The sequence below is a fragment of the Toxorhynchites rutilus genome, chromosome 3, assembly GCF_029784135.1.
Source record: "Toxorhynchites rutilus septentrionalis strain SRP chromosome 3, ASM2978413v1, whole genome shotgun sequence".
Lineage (NCBI taxonomy): Eukaryota > Metazoa > Arthropoda > Insecta > Diptera > Culicidae > Toxorhynchites > Toxorhynchites rutilus.
The window spans coordinates 300,894,560-300,917,874 of NC_073746.1; the positions used below are offsets into that span (position 1 = coordinate 300,894,560).

At 40.2% G+C, this 23,315-nt stretch overlaps 1 protein-coding gene across 5 annotated transcripts in view; it reads right to left on the minus strand.

Annotated features, from left to right (window-relative positions):
• The window catches only part of LOC129775059 (DENN domain-containing protein Crag), an 84,132-nt gene that overhangs the window by 20,091 nt on the left and 40,726 nt on the right, over positions 1–23,315 (minus strand). For all 5 annotated transcript variants that reach the window (XM_055779262.1, XM_055779264.1, XM_055779263.1 and 2 more), the window contains 5 exons: positions 12,455–13,218; positions 12,287–12,393; positions 5,362–5,512; positions 3,120–5,290; positions 2,755–3,054 (listed from right to left, as the gene is read on the minus strand). In XM_055779262.1, the coding sequence (XP_055635237.1) occupies positions 2,755–3,054; positions 3,120–5,290; positions 5,362–5,512; positions 12,287–12,393; positions 12,455–13,204 (3,479 nt within the window). In that variant the 5' untranslated portion in view covers positions 13,205–13,218. Of the gene's footprint in view, positions 1–2,754; positions 3,055–3,119; positions 5,291–5,361; positions 5,513–12,286; positions 12,394–12,454; positions 13,219–23,315 lie in introns of those variants that run through there.

The window sequence follows — 23,315 nt, forward strand, 5'->3', positions numbered from 1 at the left end:
TATGTAACGTTTTAGGTATTGTTCCAATGTTTCAAAATATTCATTGAAATTTGTTCTACGACACCCCGTTGCTTCAGAACCGATACCAACAGCAAGGTACCGATTTCAAGACAGCATCTACGCATCCAACTGTCAACAGCGTAATAATCATTATTCGTGCACTAAAAAATGTAAAATACATCTTCAAATATACCTTAAATAATAACTAAAATACCCGAGCTCTTCACTTTATTCGTAACATTCGAAAAAAATCCGAGAAAGTTCATTATTTTCCGACCTTCCAGACAGGGGTCCCCCTTCAATGGAATTTAGGTGCAAATCAGTTCTTTCCTTAATTATTTTAAAATAAAAAGGAAAAATATCCACGCTTGTTCACGAAGGGGGAGGGGGGAGTCTAAAATCGTGCTTTTTCTGTCCACGTGGTATGTGGACAGCCCCTAAAGGAAATCGGGGTCTTCGAAAAAAAATGGATGCCAAATGTCTTAAAATTGCATGAAACGTTGAGATCTAATGTCATCTCGAATTTTTTTTTGTGGTCAAAAATCGACACTCTGGGACACTGGGTTTTTTTTCGGAGTACGAAACGAAAAGTATGGTTTTGGGTGCCAATAAAAATATTTATCTCGATTTTTCATTCGGAACTTGCTACGAAATCTTGGTTTGCACGATAATATACCCTATGCAAAATACTAGCTCATTCGGACTCCTTTACTTGTGTCACAAACGTTAAAATTTGAGTTCCAGAGCCGATTTTTGACCAAAAAAAATTTCGAGATGACACTAGATCTCGACGTTTCATGCAATTTTAAGACATTGGGCATCACAATTTTTTTTTCGACAACCCTAACCCCCTTGGGTGATTTTTCGATTTTCAAAAAAACTCAAACTTTAACCGCTTTGCGCCACTCTTCCTTAAGTCCGATTGAGCTGAAATTCGTCATAGGGTAACTTTTTGAAATTTTAGGGTTGATTTGTTTCGCATACATTCATTGGCACCCTAGTGCATATATACTAGGGTGGCAGCGAAAATGGTCATGTTAAATTTCAAAAACCGACCATGTATATTTTGTTTCTTGGCCCAAAAAAATAACTTGTGCAAAGTTTTAGCTCAATCGGACATGATTCAGAGGTGCCTCAAAGCGCTCAAAGTATTCATTTTTTGATCCTCGTAAATCTTCCAAGGCGGGAGGTAAAGGAAATTTGGAATATCGAATTTAAAAGAAAACGAAGACTTAAAGCATGTTAAATTTGAAAAAAATTGCATCTCTGATATCAAGATATGTTATGTAAAAAATCCTCAGCTTTTCAGAAAAAAAAATATATATATATAGCGCCCTATATCTTTAACCGAGAAAACTATGAAAAACTGACTCAATCAATAATTACAAAAACGAAAATCAAATTTTTCCTCAAAAATGATATTTTTTCAAAGAAAACTAACTCATAAGCTTCAGTTTGATATGTCGATCATCTCATTCGGTCCAGTAGTTCAGAAGTTATGAATTTTCGCAATGGAAAAAAGGTGAGAAAATTGTTTTTCCGAACCATCGGTGATCTTTGGAAAATCATATCTTAAAAACGAAAAAATAGCATCTCTGATATCGAAATATGTAAAAAATACTCAGCTTTCGAGAAAAATTATAAAAAATATGGCGCCCTCTAGTCCAAAGGGCTAGCTCATTGGTTTCAATTTGATACGTCGATCATCTAAAACGGTTCAGTCGTTCAAAAGTTATGAATTTAAAAAAAAAGTAATTTCTGGTAAAAAGTGGAAATAATTGATTTTTCGAGCCACCCTAAAATGGAAATGGTTACCCTAACGAAAAAAAAAAATACGGGTCTAATGTTTTGTAATAAAGAACAAAATTACCACTTTTCACGAAAATCTGAGAACCACTATATCGGTTTGGCATGGAATGGCTGTATAAAAGTAGGGGAAGACGGGGTAAGACGGACCACTTCTAGATATATAAGAAATCCTCATTTCGAAACACCTTGCAACACTTGAGTGCACGAAAAATCAAAGTTGTTAACAAAACAAAATTTTCGTCCATTGCGGTTGCAAGCGATCTAATTCCCAAGATATCCAAAGTAAGGGTTTCTCAAGCAAAAAATGTATATTCCGTTAGTTGCCAGTATCCCAGTCCGTCAGTAGATTGTTCTGGTCCTGTCTGCGTAAAAAAGGTATGTAAAATATGCGTGTAAAGTGCAAAATAATGCAAAAGGTGCTCTGGGGGAAAGACTATTTTCGATGGGGTAAAGGCGCCACACGTTGTGATATTGAATGATTTTCATATCAAATAAAATACCATCTTTTCACTCGTCTTTTTACACACAAATGCCTCGAAAGTCCTCGATCCTCGAGTCGTCGAGGATGCAATGGACGTTGGATAAGCTGAAAATTGCCAAAGCGGCAGTAGATAACGGCATGCCCATCAGCATCAGCCAGTTTTGGAATCCACCAACAAATCAAAGGCAATAAATCACCGACGATGAAGCTCGGATCCATTGATTCAGTTTTTACCACTACTCAGGAACAAGAACGATTCTACGCCATTACAATGCGAGATGTCAAGGAGCTGGCCGAACGAAACAACATGGATTCCCTGATATTTCCTGATTTTAATGATTTTTTTTTCAGATAGTCGACACCCTGGACTTATTAAACTACCACTCATCATCTCACTCCCATATCTGCACGAGCATTCATTGAGACCGTTGAATGACGGATTCAGTGCCTCGTCATATACTCACCCAAAATTGAACTTCAACGTGGACCCAATGCTGGCGAAGCTGGACGTCACCGAGCTGGTGACGGGCATCGTCTCCGACCTGTGCATACTCTTGCTCAGTTGAAGTGAATCGTCGAACGTGGCCGACCGTTGCCCCTTGAACAGAATCGGCTGGTCCGTGTAGATGGTGTTGTTCTGGTGGCTATTGTCCGCCAGCGTTAGCTTTTCTGCCGATTGGCGAACTTCGAGCACTTCGTCACTTCCGTCGTCGTTAAGTGCTCCCAGCGGGTCGTCTTGGGTTACCAACGTCCGCGGGGATACTCTGTAAGTTGAGAAACACCCATGATGTTTTATTTGTGAATGCCCAAATAAACAAAATAAACTCACTTTGTGGGACTTCCCTTCGAGTTCGGTTTGCTCTCCGTCAGTTCCTCCTGGGAGCTATTCTCGTTTTCGCTATGAAAATCCAACGACCGCTTCACATTTCCCGCCGATCCGTCACCAATTGTCCCGTTCGGATAGTGGAGGGCTTGTCTCTGCAGCTTGTCGATAAATTTGGAATCTCCCGCGAAACTATCTGCCCGGGCAAGCATCCGTGGGCTTAGATCACACGGACTCGAGGAGGGTGGTTTGAAAGCTTGCCTTTCCTTGGGGCTGGTCTTCAGGTGCACACCTTCACCACTGATGAGCAAACCCGCACTGGAAACGACATTGGCGGACTCCTGGGGTGCTCCCGTCTGTCGCACAATCGCTCCCAAACGACCCCGTAGCTTGTCAAAAAGTGCGAAATCGATTGCCGAGGACGACTGGTGTTCCGCTTGCGAGATCCCGGAGTCCAAGCTGGTACGAGAGGTACCATCGACCGATTCTAGTGTGCTCAGATTGTTTTCCTGAGACAGAGAGAGGCGTCGACGAGAGGCAAACTTTTTACCGGCGCGCTTGAAATGGGCTGCTCCCATCACAATGTTTCTCAGCCGATTCCATCGCATTTGGCTGGAAAGAATCGAATCCGAGGGCCACTGAGCTTCCAGTACACAACGATTGTAAAAACCGTACGTGAGGGCGTTCGGTTGAATACCCGAACGTTTCATCAAATAATGCAACCGGACGGCCAGAACCGGCAAGTTATGCATTCCACAGAGTTGCATCATTATACGGTAGCAAACTTCGTCGCACTGAATCTTAAGTTTGCTAGCTTTGCCGAGCAGATCGTAGGCTGCCTTCAGAATAGCGTGCTCGCGACCGGCATTCTCGTTAATCAGACTCGGCAGAACGATGAAGTAGATTGAGTAGCATGTAGCCAGTAGATGTTTGGCCCAGAGTTCCGGATTTCCATAATTTTTGCGGGCAAGCTTCTGGGCTGTCTTAATCTCATGCTTGGTTCGACGTGCCATTGGTGACCCCGGCGCCAGACTGCTGTGATGCTGGAGGGCACTTATCAACATGCTCCGCCGGGACTGCTTCAACAGGATCGGATTCAGAACGAAGGAACTATAACGGTAGCTTTTTTCGTCCAGTCCCGGTTGACATTCGGGTGGCAAAATGAATTTGGTACGCTCACTACTCTGACCGGAATCCCAATCGATCAATTTAATCTCGGTTGGTGTGTCCTCGTAAGCGGAAACCTTTTCGGCGCACTCGTCGAAAAATGCCAAATTGTGATCGCCATCGGAGACAAAAGAGCGTTCCTCGATAAATTTGATAAACATTTGAGTTTTCATCAAAAGTTGAAAGAATTTGTGGTGTGCCTTGTCTCGAGATCGAAGAAATGCGTTCATCTGAAACAGAGCATCCGGATCGGTAGCTCGACTCGTGGGAGCCTTCGAGATCGGCACCAGATAGTCTCGGTATCCTTTCAGAATGGACGCCATGAACTGCAGAAACGCTTCTTGTATCCGCTGCTCGAGATTATGTTCTCGTTTTTTCTTCTTAAAGTCCCGGTCCAAACTATTCGACGATTCATAGCCATTGTTTTGGCTGAGTTCCTCCAGATTTCTTAGGGTTTGCTTGAGAATACGCGCCGCCCTCTTGGGGAGCAATTTGGTCACCAGATGCTTCTGGGATTCACACAGGCTAATGTTGTTGGTATCCAAATCGACACAGGTCACATCACTCGGGGGTTCGTACAGGTCGAAGAATCTCGAATCGACCCCTATTAGGTAGGGCAGCGGCGCATGTAGCACTTCCGCAAGCCCCAGTGGACACAGTGGAATGTACGGACATTGCCACTTGAAGGGAAACAAGAACGAGGACACCGCTTCCGCGACCGCTGTCAGGGTGGCGGGTCGAAGCGAGTGGATTAGAATTTTCTGCTCCGTCATCACCAGCAACAGCACGTGCAAGCAATTCTCCGGTCCCAGGTTGGAGAGCAATTGACGGAATCCAGCCCCGCTGCGGGGTAGAGGAGAATCTTCCGGCAACGTTAGCAGAATTCGATCGTTGCTCAGATTGGACAACTGCAGCAGGATACTGGGCGATGGGAATGGCACTTCGTCGAGAAGATGTGTTATATAGCGCTCGATTGGGACCGGCAGGGGTTCGTTGAATATAGAGATTTGCTGAGGGGAGGTGAATTAAGAGTAATCGTTATGCCATAAATAACCATCTGTTTTTTTTTTTGGGAACTTACATGCAGAAACTGGAGCCATTTTTCGAACGTATCGCCAAAAGGCCACCTCGACAGAAGGCAGATGGATTTGTTCACGTGCAGCGAGTGCGTCTTGTGTGATTCTGGCCCCCATTCTAGCAGTTCCCGCTGTTGCTCATTGAGATGCTTTTCGCTGTAAGAAAATTTATCTTTTTAAGTATATTGTCGAAAGAAAATATTTTTATTTAGATTCTGTTTGGTAAGGATGGAAATGCGTAAAATTCTGTGATAAAACGTATTCAAAAACAGGTTCAGCGCAAGTTATGGCATGACGGCGCCAGTGGTTGTATGGTTAGCGTAACAGCCTCACAATCCGATCGGCCTGGGTTCAATCCCAGCTGGCGTCGTTGGGATTTTCTGAGGCGAAAAATCTCTGGTTACGTCTTCCTTCGGAGCGGAAGTAAAAGAAGTTGGCCCGGCTCATGAGTTGTTGAGTCTGATAGGTAGGAACAGGTGGAGTCGCCTCCCTGATGTCGGTGATTGGCACTAAAGTGGCGGAAATAGGCCGACGAAAAATAAGCGAAGATAAAAAAAAAAAAAAAAAAAAAAGTTATGGCATCCCGATTTATTATTAAATGAGCTGAAAATCACAGAGAATGTTCTACTCCCCAATACATGTATATCATTTGTATAATATACATACTAGAGCCTATATGAACGAGCGAAACAGGAGACACATTTAAATGAAAGTATATGAAAGCTTTTCGTATAGTTTGCCAAATACACGGCCCAGACAGAGAGAGATATATTCTCGTTCATGTTCTTCTTTATCCTCTTAGAAAACACTTTCCAACTTAATTTTATGATGAGGTGTAATATTATCACGCTTCCATATAACAGCACTGGCAGCTATATGGATAGCGTGGTCTTGTGAAATAACTTTGCATTCCAGCCGGCCTTGGTTCGATCCCCATTGACGTCGTATGGACTCTTTTTTTAGCACAATTCCAAATGAAAAAAGAAAAGAAAACAGAAAGAGATGTCTGCTCGCATACATACAAACCATTTTTAAGCTTTTAAAACAGCTCATTATTTGCGCATTTGACCCTCCAGCACATGAAATGGTATCATTTCTCCCAAAGATGAAATGTTTTCAGCCAACGCTAGTTTGGGTGTAGAGACACGAATTTCGGACGTTTTTATAGGGCCGTAAAAATAAAACAAAGAATATTTTTACTATCCATAAACAATAAAATAAAAATTGAACGGAGAAAAAAATATTCATAACTAGAATAGGGCAATAAATTCGGTTTAAGACAGAATTCTAGTCAAGAAATTTGAAAAAAAATCAAAATTTTATTCCTTCATATTTCTGTAGTTTAGGCATTCAAGAATATATTCTAAAAAGAACTTATCGTAAATCATATTATTTACCGAGTTAGAGCCATATTAGTGATGTGGTATCTAACCTGGTACATAACATAACAATGAACTTCAAACGCTTTTTTCGAAACTAGTTTTTTCAAACTGGCGTACACGATATCTCATGTTCTACTGAACCGATTCATGTTGAATTTATATGAAAACAATCTGCATGCATCCTCTATCGCATGAACCTCTAAAGAAACATATATTTTAAGTTTTACATTTTGACGTAGAACTACGTCTTTCATTAACGGTGCCAAGTCAGAAAACAGGTCACGTTTTAATGAAATAAAGTTAACGTTAATAACTATTTTTGCCGCGAATGGTTTTTGGCGATTTGTATACCAAACGAATTGGAAATTCCCTAACATTTGTTTGATATGCACACATTACAATCCCATAGTCTGTACATGGTTTAAATTGATGAATATTGGAAGCATTCCCATTTCTTCATACATTTTTTCTGTCAATTTGTGTGCATTTCCGAACACAGCTGTCAATAACGAGCAACTTATCGACGAGCAACGAAGGGTAAATCGTAAGATGTAAAGTGAGCAAAGCAAAAGAAGAAGAACAAAGGGGAATATTTGCCTAGAGTATACACAGTAGATCTCGCTGATGCAAACTTTCATTCTTCGTGAGGAAACCGACTGGACAACATCGTTGTTGGGCGAGCTGGATGTTGAGGGATCGAATGCCTTTCTCAAGGCAATGGGGGTGGAGGAGTAATACGATGGATAAAGTATAAAGTTTTCCAAGGGCCTTTTCGAAGGTTAGAGACGAATGAACTGAAGAAGTTTAAATTCTCATGCAAGGAATGAAGGCAAACTTTCAGTCTCGTTTTCATTGCATTAAACTGACGCCATTGTATTAAGGTTCTGAGCTGCACAATTGTGTGGGGAATCATCAAGCTAAGCTATCGTCAGATCACCAAGAAAATAAATGTTCTGGAATTTTGTCAGTGATGTGGTTTCACATGAGGGCAGGTAAACTCTCTCCACAAAGGATGACAGCTAAGCTAATCTAGACTGGCGATATTAACAGAATAGGCTTCTGTTGAGAAGAGCGCAAAACGGAGATAAGTGTGTGTATTCAGTTGTTCCAAGTCATTGATAGATGTATATTTGTGTGCTACGTGCGTGCTTCATAACCCGTACGTAAAAATAGTGCATCTTCGCTACGCTGAGGCCCCATTTGTATCTGCTTCCGTGGCATTGGCCCTGTAACGATGCAACAATCGCCTAATTTTTTATGCTATGATTGACGATTGTTTGGTGTTGCGAAATATGCAGTCGTAATGATAAATATAAACGACTAGGGAAGATAGCGGGAGGGAAATATTTACGTTAGGGTATTAGTAATGAATCTCTCCTGAGACAAATATTCAGTCTTTTTCCAAGCAGTTAACATTGTTTTTTTTCTGTCATTAATGCATTGAACTGACGCTATGGTGAAGGTGTTAAGGTTGTGCACAAAAAAAAAATTGGGAAATGCCAAGTTATTCAATAAGCTATATTAAGTTATTAATTTATTTGGGCTCGCGTGCCAGTCGCAAAACTGCTTTCAACTAGGATTGTATTTGCGCTAATCTTGATCTAAGAAATAAACTATTAATTAAATGTCGTTCTGGAATTTTGTATGTGATTTGGTTTCGCTTGCCAGTAGCAAAACTTTCTCCACTAAGGATGACTGTTCGGAATAACTGAATGATGGAAACTCTTTATGGCAGCCCTTTTTTAGTGGCAGCTTAAAGCTGTAAATAAATTTTATTTTCAGTAATTCTGTAATTTAGTTCTTTTATAAATTCATACAAACTGTAGTTTCCCTCAACAATTTCTATGGCAGACAAATTATTCAACTGATTTGCTGGTAGTTTTGCATCAAATCCTGGCGAAATTCAAATTTTAGTTGTAAATCACATTTTACATCTTATAGACCTTATTTTTCTTTATAATTTCTCGTCTTTTCGCCTCAATAATTTCTGGTTTTATTCTCACTTTTAATATAACTTTCTCTTTGAACTTCTAATATCTTATAATTTCACCTTTGTTCTTTTTTACTATTCATTGGTTTAAATCTCCTGCTTTATCGACCATCAATCGAGCAATCGAAATTAGGACGAGGACTAGGATAGAATTCTAACGAGGGGCATTATCACTACCCTGCGGTTTTGTGTCCAACAATGACAGATGCGCTTATCTCGAGCAGGTATTGTTCGAGCACAAGAATGAATCATTAAACAATTATCGTCAAATGATTCTACAAAAAGCAAAAAGCATCGTAGCATTTTGAAATAATATCTGCAGTTATAAACAAGCGATTTCAATTAAACCACAGAGTAGTTCTACGCCAATAAGCGGTCGTGTCTTGAATACAACCTCCTATAATTTTTTTTTGAATCGGGAAGGAGGGAGTTAAAAAAAGTTGTGCCATGGCGTACACGATTCCTGCCCTTCTGATTATCTGAAACAAAAAAATCGAACAGATTCTGAATCAGTAAAGATGCCGCTTGACAAATTGGCGGCCGTTTGAAAAACAAAATGAGGTTTAAAACGGTTTTTCTTACGTTTCCCGATTCTCATTCAACAGGATTAAACCCATATAGCATTTTTAAACTAAAAGAAATACATAACATTTTCTTCCAATAACGCTTAATTCTGAATCTTCTTATTGGATGGCACTAACATTCCCAGTGGAACTTTCGCTTTCTCAACGTAGGTATTACTTGCGTCATTTTTATTAGTAATACTTTGTTGAGATTTCTACACTGTAAATATCGTCGTGTCATGCAATTTTAAGACATTTGGCACCAAACAATTTTTTCCAAAAATCTCTATTTCCGAAGATTTTTCGGGTTTCAAACAACTCAAATTTTAACGTTTGTGACACCAGTAAATGAAGTCCGAATGAGCTAATATTTTGCATAGGGTATATTATCGTGTAAATCAACATTTCGTAGCAAGTTCCGAAAGAAAAATCGAGATAACTATTTATATTGGCACCCAAAACTATACTTTTCGTTTCGTAAAAAAAACCCCAGAGTGCCGATTTTCGACAAATTTTTTTTTCGAGATGACACTAGATCTCGACGTTTCATGCAATTTTAAGACATTTGGCATCAATTTTTTTTTCGAAAACCCCGATTTCCTTTACTCTCCCCTTGAGTAATTTTAGGATTTTCAAAAAATTCAAACTTTGACCGCTTTGCGCCACTCTCCCTGAAAAAAAAGCTGAGCTGAAATTTGGCATAGGGGTTTTTTTCGAGGTGGTGAACATTTTGTATAGTGTAACTTTTCGAAATTTTAGGCTCGATTTTTTCCCATACATTCATTGACACCCTAGTGGTCACCGACGAAACGTGTTCAGTTGTATTTATGTATACAAATTGTCAAAATAAATTATTTTCGTGAGTTTTGGTTTTAGATAAAATTTCATATGGTTGATTTATATTACTTTTTTTGTTTCCTAAATTAGAAAGGGACCGGGACCGGCATCTGGACACCCTACAACATATTCAAGCAACTTCGACGGCCTTCCTAATCAACATCCAAGTGGTGTTTCAGGGTAGAAGTGTATCGATGCAGGAGGGTGCTACTTTGAAGAATATTGAGTTTCTGTACATTGTATCAAATGTATACCAGAATTTGTGTTACAGAGAAAATAATTTATTTATCATCTAGATTTATATTATTACCTTCAAAATAGACCCCTGAACAAACCCTGTAGATCGCTTCGAAACAACTGGGCTAGCGAATGCCTTTTTTATGAAAAAGAAATCCCCGAAGCCTGTACACCTAACAGTAATCCCCTATTATTTTTGTTTACGAGCAAACAACAAAATCTTTACAATTCGTCATCTTCCTAAACATCTTTCACCGCCAAGCGAGTCTCGACATCAAAATCATCGAAACGTTGAAATCAATCACTACGAGTTTGATAGAGTTTTATAGAGCCGATGAGCCTAAACAAGAACCAGAACAGAAGAGAAACCCGGACCCTTGATCTTATGAAAAAATCGGTGTAAAGTAGCTTTCATATATAGTAGCTATAGATGTATTTATGTGGGTTTTATTCAGAATACTATTATCACTAATTCTCTTTACTTTACTTCTCCTATTTGGCGTCGTGCACAAATTACGTAACTCGAGTTCTGGGACCGAAAGAGGTGTATTTCCCGAGCCTAAATGATAAAGTACATGTTGTAATGGGCAGTAAGCAGGTGCCCATACATTTCGATTATCGCTCTAATCTACCGAATAATGATTTTGTCTTGATAACAAAACAGAATCTTATTCCGGCTGTTATCGCAGGATGCAAAATAAAGCTAGGGCACCTCGGTAATGCGGAAGCAGTTCAATACAGTAGCTCAATGCACGTTGAAATTCGTTCAGGAAGGTACTGTGTGCTAGCTTTCTGAATTCGAGATTATTCGGTGTCAAGGATTATTCCCAAGCCAATAATCAGAATTAATCTAGATGGTGGAACAGACGAGAACCTTCGTTTTTAGAAGGTCATATAAAATTTCAATATACTATTTTAATCAATTGAATCTTGATGCAATATTAGTTCCTATACATGCCTCAGCACGCAGTGCTTTCAACTTAGTTGAACGTCGGATTGTCCATCTTTCCCGGGAGTTAGCAGGTTCTATACTTTCTCATGATCATGAGGGATCTCACTTGGATAAAAAAAAACTCAAAAAAAGAGACCCGGAACAGGAAACGAAACCTTTTGAGTATGCAGGGGAATAGTTAGCTGATTAGTGGAATAACCTAGCGATCGACAGATCCCGTCAAAGCAGAATACAGGGGAACTTCGATATAACGTACACATTTTCAAAGTGTGAAGGAATATTTTTTCCGAAAGAACGATAAATTATCATTAATTTGAAACTAAAACATGTTTGTACTTTTAACCAATCCCGAAATACAACTGGTTTTGAGATTCCGGATTCTGAATCAATCAAGATTTAATCAACAGTACGAAGGAAAACATAATAAGAAAGGCTGCCTTCGTCTTCTAGTTGAATTTATTCATTAACCTTACCCAAACAGCAACACAATAAAGTAAAATAAGCTACGTTTCTGAGTTCTTGTAAAAAAATATACTAGGATCTCTGTCAAAGTTTTCCGGGTTCGGAATGAGAACGAATTTTACGTTGATCCGTTTTGTTTAGGAAAAGTTGTACAGGACGTTGTACAATCGAAAGAAGAAATTTGATTTTGGACACCTACATTTAAAATTCGGTGTGGTCAGGTTCTAAAATCGCAAAATCGCTGAAAGTGAAACGTTTATGATGTGCTGAATCGTTTTCGTGAACGTGCAACTGTTGTTCCGATGGATCAGAGGACGTGTCTCAGTGAAACATACGATCGGAAGCTGCGGTTGAAGGTATTGAGATGATCAACGAAAACCCGGGACTCTTGCCCTTGAGCCAGCCATGTTGTGGAACCGGAACGAATTAAGTTGCACACATTTCAATAGGACGTTAATAGACATATCTAATTTTCCTAATATTACATCCGAGACATGCAATACTCACTCAAAGTTTTCATAGAACGTTAAGGCCGAACCATACACTTTATACGTTCCATCGTTCACAGTAAGCACGAAGGTGCTGAAGATAGGCTGGATAGGTTTACGTTTTTGCTGAAAGAGAGAAAAATAAAACTCGTAAATGTAAACATTACACAATCCAACGGTTGCATACCTTCCCGTCACCGCCGGGCACGTGTGGCCACGCTTCGAGTGTCGTTCCCATGGGCAAACAAAACAGTGGCACACTGGGACACAGGTTTAACGGGAAATCGTTGTGGTCCACCGTGGGGTAGCGGTGCAAAATTTCCGGCTGATAGCTTATCAGCTTGGGACGGTTCATCGATTTTTTGTAGCACAGGTAAACATCGCTGCCCATGATGCCCTTGTTCAGGGTTTTGTGGATCATACAGAAAGCGTGCGGTGGTTTCTCCCCCTTCGAGGGAACCACCACGCAGAGATCCGTCACGACGAGCTCGTTGCAGGGCATGTCGTTGTCCGCTCGGCGGAAGGTGATGAATGTTTTGGCGGAGGAATTGTTTACATTGGCCAGCCGGTCGCCCGGAGTGTTCAACACAATTTCGGCGTCGGACATGATCCGCTCGGCACCTTCGTACATAACCCCGATGTCAACAAGCGGTGGCTTATCCTTCCCCCGGCGGTAGTATAAGAAACATGCCGTGGTTCGCACCGATCCGTAGTTTAGATCGGCCAGCAGACCGGTTGGTGTGTTCTCGAGTATCTCATAGTCGGCTGGTATCTTCTCGCCCAGCGAGGGAAAGAACACGCCGATGTCGGTTATCGGGTCGATCGTGACGGCCGAACGCAGATGTGACGAGTCGTTGAAGATGTTTTCCTTCAGCAGCTTTGGGTTCTCCGGCATGCCGGCCACCACAAAGTAATCCGCCACCCGCCGCTCGTCCATCGTGGGGCGGGAATCTGTGAACGAAACGGGTAGACAACGAAAAAATCATTAGGCGGGCTTGTCATAGAATAATACTGTCCGGAATCGTTGTGAAACCGTCTTCCGCTGTGTAAGAACGAACGTGATGAATTATAGAGGTTTTAAACTTTTCAGTTCATTCGCCTCTAGACTGTGTAAGAAGCACAACATCACACGTTATAATCATACTGACGCGAAGCCTTCTTCCCCCATAATGATTCTCAAAAATGATCACGCTTCCACGCTACGTTTGGAATGTTTAACCAGTGGGTGCGGATGTGTTTCCTCCACCAATGGATTGTATTTCAATTTTAGCTAATTCACCTATCCCGATGTGCGCATTTCTCGGCAAGGCTCCAACCAGTTGTACACCATACGTGGCGCCATTATTTATGTGTATACAACGCTGGGTACACACAAACGGGGAACGGGTAGACTCCACACACCGTATGCAAATGATATTATCAAATTACGATGCTCATCGGTCATAGATGAATATTCCCCAGAGAGGGAGCGATGGAAGTGGCGGCTGCGACAGGTGACGAATGGATGTTTTCACCACTTTACCGGGCGGTAGTTTCCGTTCTCGTTTTTCCTCGGTATAACCGAGAGGAAAATTACCGATGACATATTGCCGGCTATAGTTTGCAGACTGACATCAGTGTGCGGTACACTGGGGATGGTCTTCAACTATACATATTTTTATTAACTTTATTAACTTTGCATCAGCTATTCCACCAGCTTCAACCTAAGTCTAAGTGTGTAACAGTTAAAGGTTCAACAAGATCTACCACAGCTGAATACTGCAAACGAGTAACGTTTGGCGTGAGATCAGAACGGATTAAGTGATAAGAAATAAGAGTATAGCGTTGGATCAAGGATTACATAACCTTTACTCGAATACCATTACAGAAACACGAATGTTGTCCACCATGGTGTAGCGTTAATCCAAATGTAATGGTTACCCGAGTGAATAAGGGAAATTGACAAAAATGGAAAAACAAAAATTGTTTTTTCAATCAAAACTTCTGATAATAAATAAGAATAATTCAATTCAGCGTGGGAGAACAAAATGTGAAATGAAAAATTGTAAGGATAAAATTTGAAAATACAGCCCTATTCTTGTTTACGGCCGTATTTGACTTCCATTCGAACAGTTTCGAAAAATATATTCTTGTTTTCGTACGATCCTTTCGAACGATACCTTTTTTCGTACATAGAAATGTTGCAGTAATTAGATGCAAGACGAAAAATTAGAATGGATGATTCGTTCGAACGAAAACAAGATTACAAATTGGGCATACTTTCGCACGTTTTCTATTCGTTCGAAAATAAGAAGGAGGGTGATAATCATTCGCCGTTAAATTTATATAAATTAGTGTTGGTAAATAAAATTTCAACCCTTCTTTTCAAACCGTATCATTCTTTAAGAAAAAGATACCATTTATTCATTAACACGAGTTTTATCATGAACTCTCGCTAGTGTGAATACTTCATTAGGTTTAAAGGGGAATTCTCCAACAAGTGTCGACAATTGTTTACTTTCATTTGAATGAGTTACATCAGGGATACTCAAACTATTTTGGGCAATAGACCCCTTTTCCAGAATTAAGTGATACCCCAGACCCCTATAGCCAAATTTTTCAAACAAAAATCTATTTCAAGATTTTGTCTTATTCATACAAAAAGAAATTTCGCTGCACTAAAGTCTGCTTCATTTAATATTGGAACACAAACAATTGCGTGTAGTTCAGTCATTTATTAACGAATTCATAATTTGTTTTTCATACAAATGTAGCATTTTCTTTACTCTTTCATAAAAAAAAATTATTCATTGCTGTTTCGAAGAAATTCTCGTACTTTTCCCGTAATACGGCACATTAGGCGGCGCACACCCTTTTCGTCCACCGTTTTGGCGATTTGATTCCACCAGTTCTTCATTTGAGTCATGTTCCTAACAAGTTTTCCCTTTGCCTTAAGCCTCCGCTTCGTGATTGCCCAGTATTTCTGTATCGGCCGGAACTGGGGGCAGTTTGGGGGGTTGAGGTCCTTCGGTATTACGCTGACCCCGTTCGTTGCGTACCATTCCATAACCGTTTTGCTGTAATGGCAGCTTGCGAGGTCCGGCCAAAACATTACTGGACGGTCGTGGGCACGAATAAACGGCAGAATCCGTTTCTGTAGGCACTCTTTTTTGTAGACTTCTGATGTCATTGTCTTGTCAGTGAGAAAGACTTTGGTTTTCTGTCCACAACTGCATATCCCCTGCTAAATCATGTACTTGTGGGCGAATTTATCCGCAAACACGAACTTAAATTTTGCAGGTACATCCCCCCGAGCCGTCGCCAAATAAAATTTTTGACCTGGGATTTGCCCAAAGTCCGCCTTCACGTAGGTCTCATCGTCCATCAGAATACATCCGTCGAACTTGGTCCGCACTTGGTCGTACAGCTTTCGAGCACGGATTCTGGCCACATTGTTCTGCTTCAGCGTCCGATTTGGCTGTTTGCTGGCTCGGAATGACCTTATTCCTTCCCGGAGACGAATTCGTCGCACCGTACTGTGAGCGGCCTGGAACTTATTGGCCAAATCGCGGTCTGAAAGATTGGGATTCCTCTTGACGGCCTTGATGACTTTCCCACGCAGTTTCCGGTCGACAGTTCCACTTCCACTTCGAATGCGGCTTCCGAGCCGTCGTCAATGTTTCCTTGTACTGCTTGATAACACGCCATACGGTATTTCTGGGCATTTTAAACTGTTTAGCTAGCTTAGATGCCGACAACAATGGATTTTCAAGAAAACTGTGCACAATTTTATCTCTCCGTTCGGCTTCCATGGCGGTTGTTTACAAAATGCTATCGTTTGGTGTTATGACATAAATACATGGTGAAAGGTAATGAATTTCCCGACACGTGGGTGAAAAAAGTTTCCAAATCCGTCCACTAGGAGCGCCACAATGAGCAAAAGAATTTGTTCCAATATTAAGTGAAGCAGACTTTAGAGATGTTGTTTTAATTTTTGTATAACCAAAAGCAACATAAAAGAGCCTCCAGGGCACCGGCAAGCAGTGTTTTGGGAGTTAAAGGGCAGTGGCCACTATATTACCACAAATTTTTCAACTGTTTCAATAGTTTATTTTTTATCGAAAATAATGTGTTCTTCCTCATGCAAGGATTATGTTCTCTGAGGTTTGAGTCGATTCCTTGCCTTGTTTCCATGACTTTATAAAGGGTTAAGCCAGAGTTGCCAGGCGTATTGAACAGAAATCTGGATGTAGGAAAATCGAAAGCCTGGATTTTTCTGGATTTTGACGACATTTTTTATATTTCTTTGCGAATGTTATTGAACATTTTCAATCAATCAATCAACATTTTTACGTCTGATGTTTAAAACATGGTTTAACCGCTATTTATTCTTATTAGATGTGCACCAAACCACTTTCTTCGGTGTTCAGTAAATTTTTGAGATAAATTTACTTGATTGCGGGAATGCCATTTCACCACCACGGGTAGTTGTGGCTAGAACTTTACTCCAAAACTTGTTGTTCATCCAAATAATAGTCTGAAAAATTAACATTGTGCAGCTCTCTGAATTTCTCATCACTTGGCTGAATCATTTCACTCGGTCCATTTCACAGTCCACATTTAAGAACCGAAACTCAAGAACCGACCCCGAATATTGAATATTTACGCATATCTGTTAGCAAAATTATGTCTCCAACGATCCCAAAAACACCATTTCCCAAAGAAATAATCCACAAATTATACTATGCGACCTCTTTCGCACAACACTGATAGAAAACCCTAACCGAATCGATGTGGTGGTGGTGTCAGCAACCGATGTGGAACACATTTTCACCTTTAATTTTCCACTGAAGAACACAGCTCTAACCACTGGAAAATACTTTATTTATGTTCGGCTTGAAATGCGCTGCACTTTGACGCCTCTTTTAACTTGGAAATAATGCTTTAATATATGAGGGGCTTAGAATGCAAGGGGTGTAAGTGACTTGATCGATTTCTCTTCATCAACTTTATTTAGTTAATAACTCGACTGCAAAAACGTTCCAAATTAAGTTTTCTTTAGAATCCGATAGATGAGGTTCTGACCTATTTTCCACATTGGTAAATACAGCTGGGAATGTATTTGCAGCGAAGTTATGACCAAAAGAGAGAGTCGATGTAGAGAAATCGATCAAATCACTTACACCCCTTTCATTCTAAGCCCCTCATATAATAAATATAATAAAACTTTTTTGCTGTTCTAGCTTAAATCTATGCTAGTAATAGTAATATAGTAATAGTAACAAAACATATACTAATGTTGATGTTAGAGGCGAAAGAACTGCAAAGCTTTAAGCCTCTTAAAAACCGAAGAAAATGATGGTGGCCAGAGTGAACGCAATGTTTATAGTACGTTTGCTTTCAACCGAGGACATGTATCCACAGGTGACCAAACATGACTGAGATAGATTTGCCAACAAATACCCTTTTTTATAGAATTTCATTATTTCAATAGTTTGCCATCAAATCAAATTTTGAGCTATTGAAACAGGTTTTTGGGTCCATAAGTAACAAACATCACTCGTAGACCTCTATTTTTTTGAATGAAGTGATGATCATAACACGTTGTTCATCCGACAAAGAGGTATTAACGTTCAAAACCTTGTGATAGAATACGTTCTTCGTTGCAAGTCTGACGTATGGCATGATGCCTGGTTGATCTCATTCATTTAACGTGGACTTCCAAAATACGTGAACGGATTCTTCTCCGTTCTTCGTTCGATTACATGCTAAACGATCAATGTAATTTACAATTCCCTCTGAAGTTATTGGATCTCCCAAGTGTACGTACTTCTCGAATCAAATCAAGCAAATTTCTCGCAAATTTGCTTGATTTGATGAATTCTCAGTTTTGATTTCGACATGTAAGTTGAGCGCATATTATTGAACCGACGTTATCGCAGCAAATTGTTATCAACATTTTCACGAACGGAATAAGCTGCGGCTACAAAAGTACCCGTACCTTGCACGTATTTGCAATGCTGATTTCCCAAGACTCCTTGGATTTGAAATCTGTGTTGGGGAAACTCATTCCAGTCTGCAGAAATGTATGCGAGTACAAAAGTACCCGCACCTTGCATCTGTTTTGTAATGCCGATTTCCCCAGGCTCATTGGTCTGAAATCTGTGTTAGGGAACCGCAAAAATTCCAGCGATCAAACATCAACCGCTGCACAATCATAACTGAGTCGATTTCCGAGCGGGCATTCGTTTATATACTGATTTATTTGATTTCAATAGCCTGATTCTAAAGAAATTTTCAAGCTATTTTTTATCTTCCGAATGAAGTGATTATCATATCATTTCGTTCAGTCAGCAAAGAGGTATTAACGTTCAAATCCTTGCACTTTCGAAACTTAGAACTTACACCCCGGTACAGAATGAAAGACATAGTACTACTTCAAACAAAAACAAGGAAACATATATTGATTGTCTCACTATAAATAAAGACGCTAAAAAAATTCGTGTCCAAAAGCGCGATGTAAATAAACAGAGAGAATGCAGTGAGCAGTTATTTGCTGCAATGACAAAATTTGCACGAGAACGGTGCGATCGTAAACACTGAGAGAAGCTTTCCCTCAACTCTATAGAGCAAGTATCAATTGGTTGTCATTGACACCAATGTTTTTGTTATATTAAAATTTAAAGTTCTTTTTTAAACATTGTTTCTTTAATGAGCCCCCACAGAAAACATCCATCAAACCATCAGAAGACAATCGTCGACGATAGTGTGGCTAAGCAATGGATAGTAAAAAAAAATCACGAAAATTTATTATTTTTCGATTTTCCTGACAGGGGTCTCCCTCCATACCTCTAAATTTTGAAAATTCATTGGTTCTGGCGGACGAACAAAACACAGCGCTATTTATCGTACTTTCAATTGATCCTCGGTCCACATTAAAGGGTGTGTCACATCAAATTGCATCACGGAAAAAACGCTGTAGAAATTCGCCCAGTAGACCGATCCTTTTGAAAATTTTAGACAGTAAAATAAAAACTATTAAACAACTTTTGGCATTTTCTTTTTATTCATACTTCGAGCTCAAGCCCGTATGCTCGCACCTTCCTCTTTACCCCGTCCATAAGGTTCTGTACAACGTCAGGTTGTAGTTTTTTTTGAACAGAAATCCATTTTCTCTTGAAGTCCGCCTCCGATTTGACAACTTTTGGGTTCTTCCGGAGGGCCTGCTTCATAATCGCCCAATATTTCTCTATTGGGCGAAGCTCCGGCGCGTTGGGCGGGTTCATTTCCTTTGGCACGAAGGTGACCCCGTTGGCTTCGTACCACTCCAACACGTCCTTTGAATAGTGGCACGAAGCGTGGTAGTAAGCGCTTCTATAGGCACTCCTTAAGGAAAACCTGCCCGGTTACCGTGCCGGTCATCACGAAGGGGGCGCTCCGCTTTCCGCAAGAGCAGATCGCTTGCCACACCATGTACTTTTTGGCAAACTTGGATAGTTTCTGCTTGCGAATCTCCTCCGGAACGCTGAATTTGTCCTCTGCGGAGAAGAACAACAGGCCCGGCAGCTGACGAAAGTCCGCTTTGACGTAGGTTTCGTCGTCCATTACCAGGCAATGAGGCTTCGTCAGCATTTCGGTGTACAGCTTCCGGGCTCGCGTCTTCCCCACCATGTTTTGCCTTTCGTCGCGGTTAGGAGCCTTCTGAACCTTGTATGTACGCAGGCCTTCCCGCTGCTTGGTCCGCTGGACGAATGAACTTGACAAATTCAGCTTATTGGCGACATCCCGGACCGAACTTCTCGGATCACGTCTAAACTGCTTAACTACGCGTTTGTGATCTTTTTCACTGACGGAGCTTCCATTTTTGCCGTTCTTCACCTTCCGGTCGATGGTTAGGTTCTCGAAGTATCGTTTTAGTACTCTGCTGACCGTGGATTGGACGATTCCCAGCATCTTACCGATGTCCCGATGTGACAACTCCGGATTCTCGAAATGAGTGCACAGGATTAATTCACGACGCTCTTTTTCGTTCGACATTTTTCCAAATTTACGAAAAATTGACAGTGAAGCATGGCCAACGTGATCTATACACTCTTATCTGATTATAAGCGAAAGCTGAAGATATAATTCCTAAAAATTAAATTTCTACAGCGTTTTTTCCGTGATGCAATTTGATGTGACACACCCTTTAGCACTGTTGTCATTGTGAACCTTGCTTTTCTTTTTCTTATTTACCTTAGCAACGTTTCCTGGGCCGCTCCCATTTGGCGTGGCTGATATCACACAATTTGTCAGCGTCACAGATTTCTTCTCAAAATTAAATTTATGTAATGCTGTTCGGTGAAATTTAGAACAATGACGGATATATATTTTCTTCGCGGTTGCCAGCAATCGTCAAAGTTACCAACACCGTGTAGTGAAATGTATCAATCGTTAGTAGAGATGTGTATTGCATCTGACATTCATTTCTCATACGGTTGGTAATATGTACATTCTACTAATGTTTGCATTACCAAATATTTGGTAACTTCTTGTACCAAGGATTTTTCTGGGTGTGAGAAAACTTGCTAAACCTACTTACGTTCATAATGAAGTCTACTGTAGTCTAGTGTATTGTTTGCGAACTTTTTAAAAATCCGATCAGAAATGATTGGAAGTTTCAGTGATGTTCCTCTACTACCAGTAATTCGCATGAAAAATTTCAAACGCTTCCGCTTTATACTGAACAGAATTCCAAATGTCTTAGGCAACTTTGGCGAAATTATTTGAAAATTCGGTTTTTTGTCGTTTTCGAGGTGTTGAGACCAAAGAGACAGTTAGTATTATGAATGAGATTTTTCTTTAAAAGAAAATGCCAAAAATAGTATTTATTTTATCAGAATTTCCTGCAATTGCGTTGCAGCGTTACGAGTTGCAGGAAACATAATACGAAACAAGACAAATGATATATCAATCTGAAGACAATCGTGAATTAATCTTAAAGGCGGTGAAAAAAGGCGGTTATGATTCTTTGCACTTTTTTTTTGTAGAGAAAGTATGCCAAATTTGTTATTCCTTTTAAGATGAAGATATTTAAATTTTAAAAACATGAATTACTGCAGCTTGAAGTTGATGCTACCGGTGAAAACCATTGAAACAACTTATAGCAGATAAGGATCGCAATAGAGTCTGCAGCAAGATTAGCTATGTTAGAAACTCAGTTTAAAATCGTAGGCGAAAAAAAACAACTAAAAGAGCAAACATTGGAAGCAGAGAAAGAGTTGGAGAAAAGAGACATAGTGACATTTGGAGGTAAAAACTAACATTAAAGAAAAGAAAAGAAAACAAAATACAATAATCTATATAAAGTAAAGTTATTCCAATGACTATGCGCGAAGCTTATGAAAATAAGAGACTGGGCCGCTAGTTTAAAAGAAACAATTTATATCGGAAAATTTTATGATTATATCGGAATCGTACTAGAAATATAAGATCTCGATGAGGAACAAGAATTTAATTCTTTTTATCGGAACTCACAGTATATTACTGAAACACGACAATACAAACATTATAACTTGTGCATAGCATAACAACAACATTATACAAAATCTACTCGTTTAGGCCATGAATATGTAGACCGATGCAAAAGAACAACGACACACAAACACTTCATCGAGTGTGTCTCGAATGGGAAATGTGCATCAGCCAAATCCCAAGCAAAACCGGGCAGCAGCTGTCAAGAAGTGATAGATAATTTACATGGAAATTTGGCCAGCGTCCAGTGTTTCGATCCGTTTTTGTCTGTATCGCTCGTGTCGAGTTTTCACGATGAGCTCAATGAATATGTTGACGAACACATACAAACACAAAAAATGTCGACAGGATTCGTGCAATGTCGAGCAAAGTTGAAACTTTAAACACGGACCTTTTTCTGAAAATGTATCACAATAAGACAATGGTCTCTTCCATCGCCGGCCATGGCCCGTATTCGTCTCTAATCATTTCATGACACTAAATTATTCACCGAAAGAACAAACCCTCTTCTACTGGGGGTGACCAACCACCGACCAATGGGGCATTGTTTTGTGTTGTGGTTCTCCTGTTCACTTCGGTTCAATGTTGTTCGCGTTGTCGTTACTTTTACGATATTTATTCAATTCATTATTCAACGGGCGGAGGCAGGGTTTGCTCTGTGAGGCGCTAAATCTGTGTGCTCTTGGTCATGAATGTCGTTTCGTGGAGGTAATTTTTGGTCATTCCACTATAACCATTGGCTTTCAGTGGGCCAATTCTGAGTGGTTACGATTTAATGAGCTAAAACAATCGAACGGAAGTTGCAGCCGTTCTATACTGTGTTATTTAAGAGTAAATAAAAATAAAAACTAGGGGTGATGAAACGGATAATCGATCGTAAAATTTGCATTCTGCTGCTGCCTTCCGCATTATTAAGTTCAATAACACAGGCTTTGTCAGAGCAGTTGAAGATTTCAGGCTTGCCAAAAAAATCTCGCTCACGGCGCCAGGTGGCATGCCCAAACGAACAAGACCAGGTGTTTTTTTTTTCATTCCCCGATACACGTATGTTATTTTTCCCCTCTACCCATCATATTGAATATTCAATCTACGGATGGTGGGAAGGAGCTGCAAAAATCGCTTTCGGCTGCAAGCGGGTCGGAAATAGGGCTTGATATCGAAAAGAGTATTCCAAAAAATATGGCAATACTTGTAACCACATTCAAAAACACGATGGGTAAACCGCCAGCAAAATTTCAATGTCAAATATTGATTTTATCCTCGCAAAAGATGAAGGAAGCTATACAAATAGGTTACCGAACAAAAGAAACAAGAGTTTGTATCTCCGATAGGTAACTGCCCCACGGCAACGCATAAAGGGTTTCTTGGCAGAAAATAAACATGAATGTGGGAAGTTTGGTTTTGTAAATATTAGCACGGTTTACTCGAAAGCGCTCAGAACTCTGTGTTGTCTGTGTATAAACAATCGTGATAATTAGTTTGAACGGTGTTGAGAACCAGAAGTCGAGCCAAGGTGCGATTTCTGTGCCGGATCTTGCAGCGCATCTGTTACAATT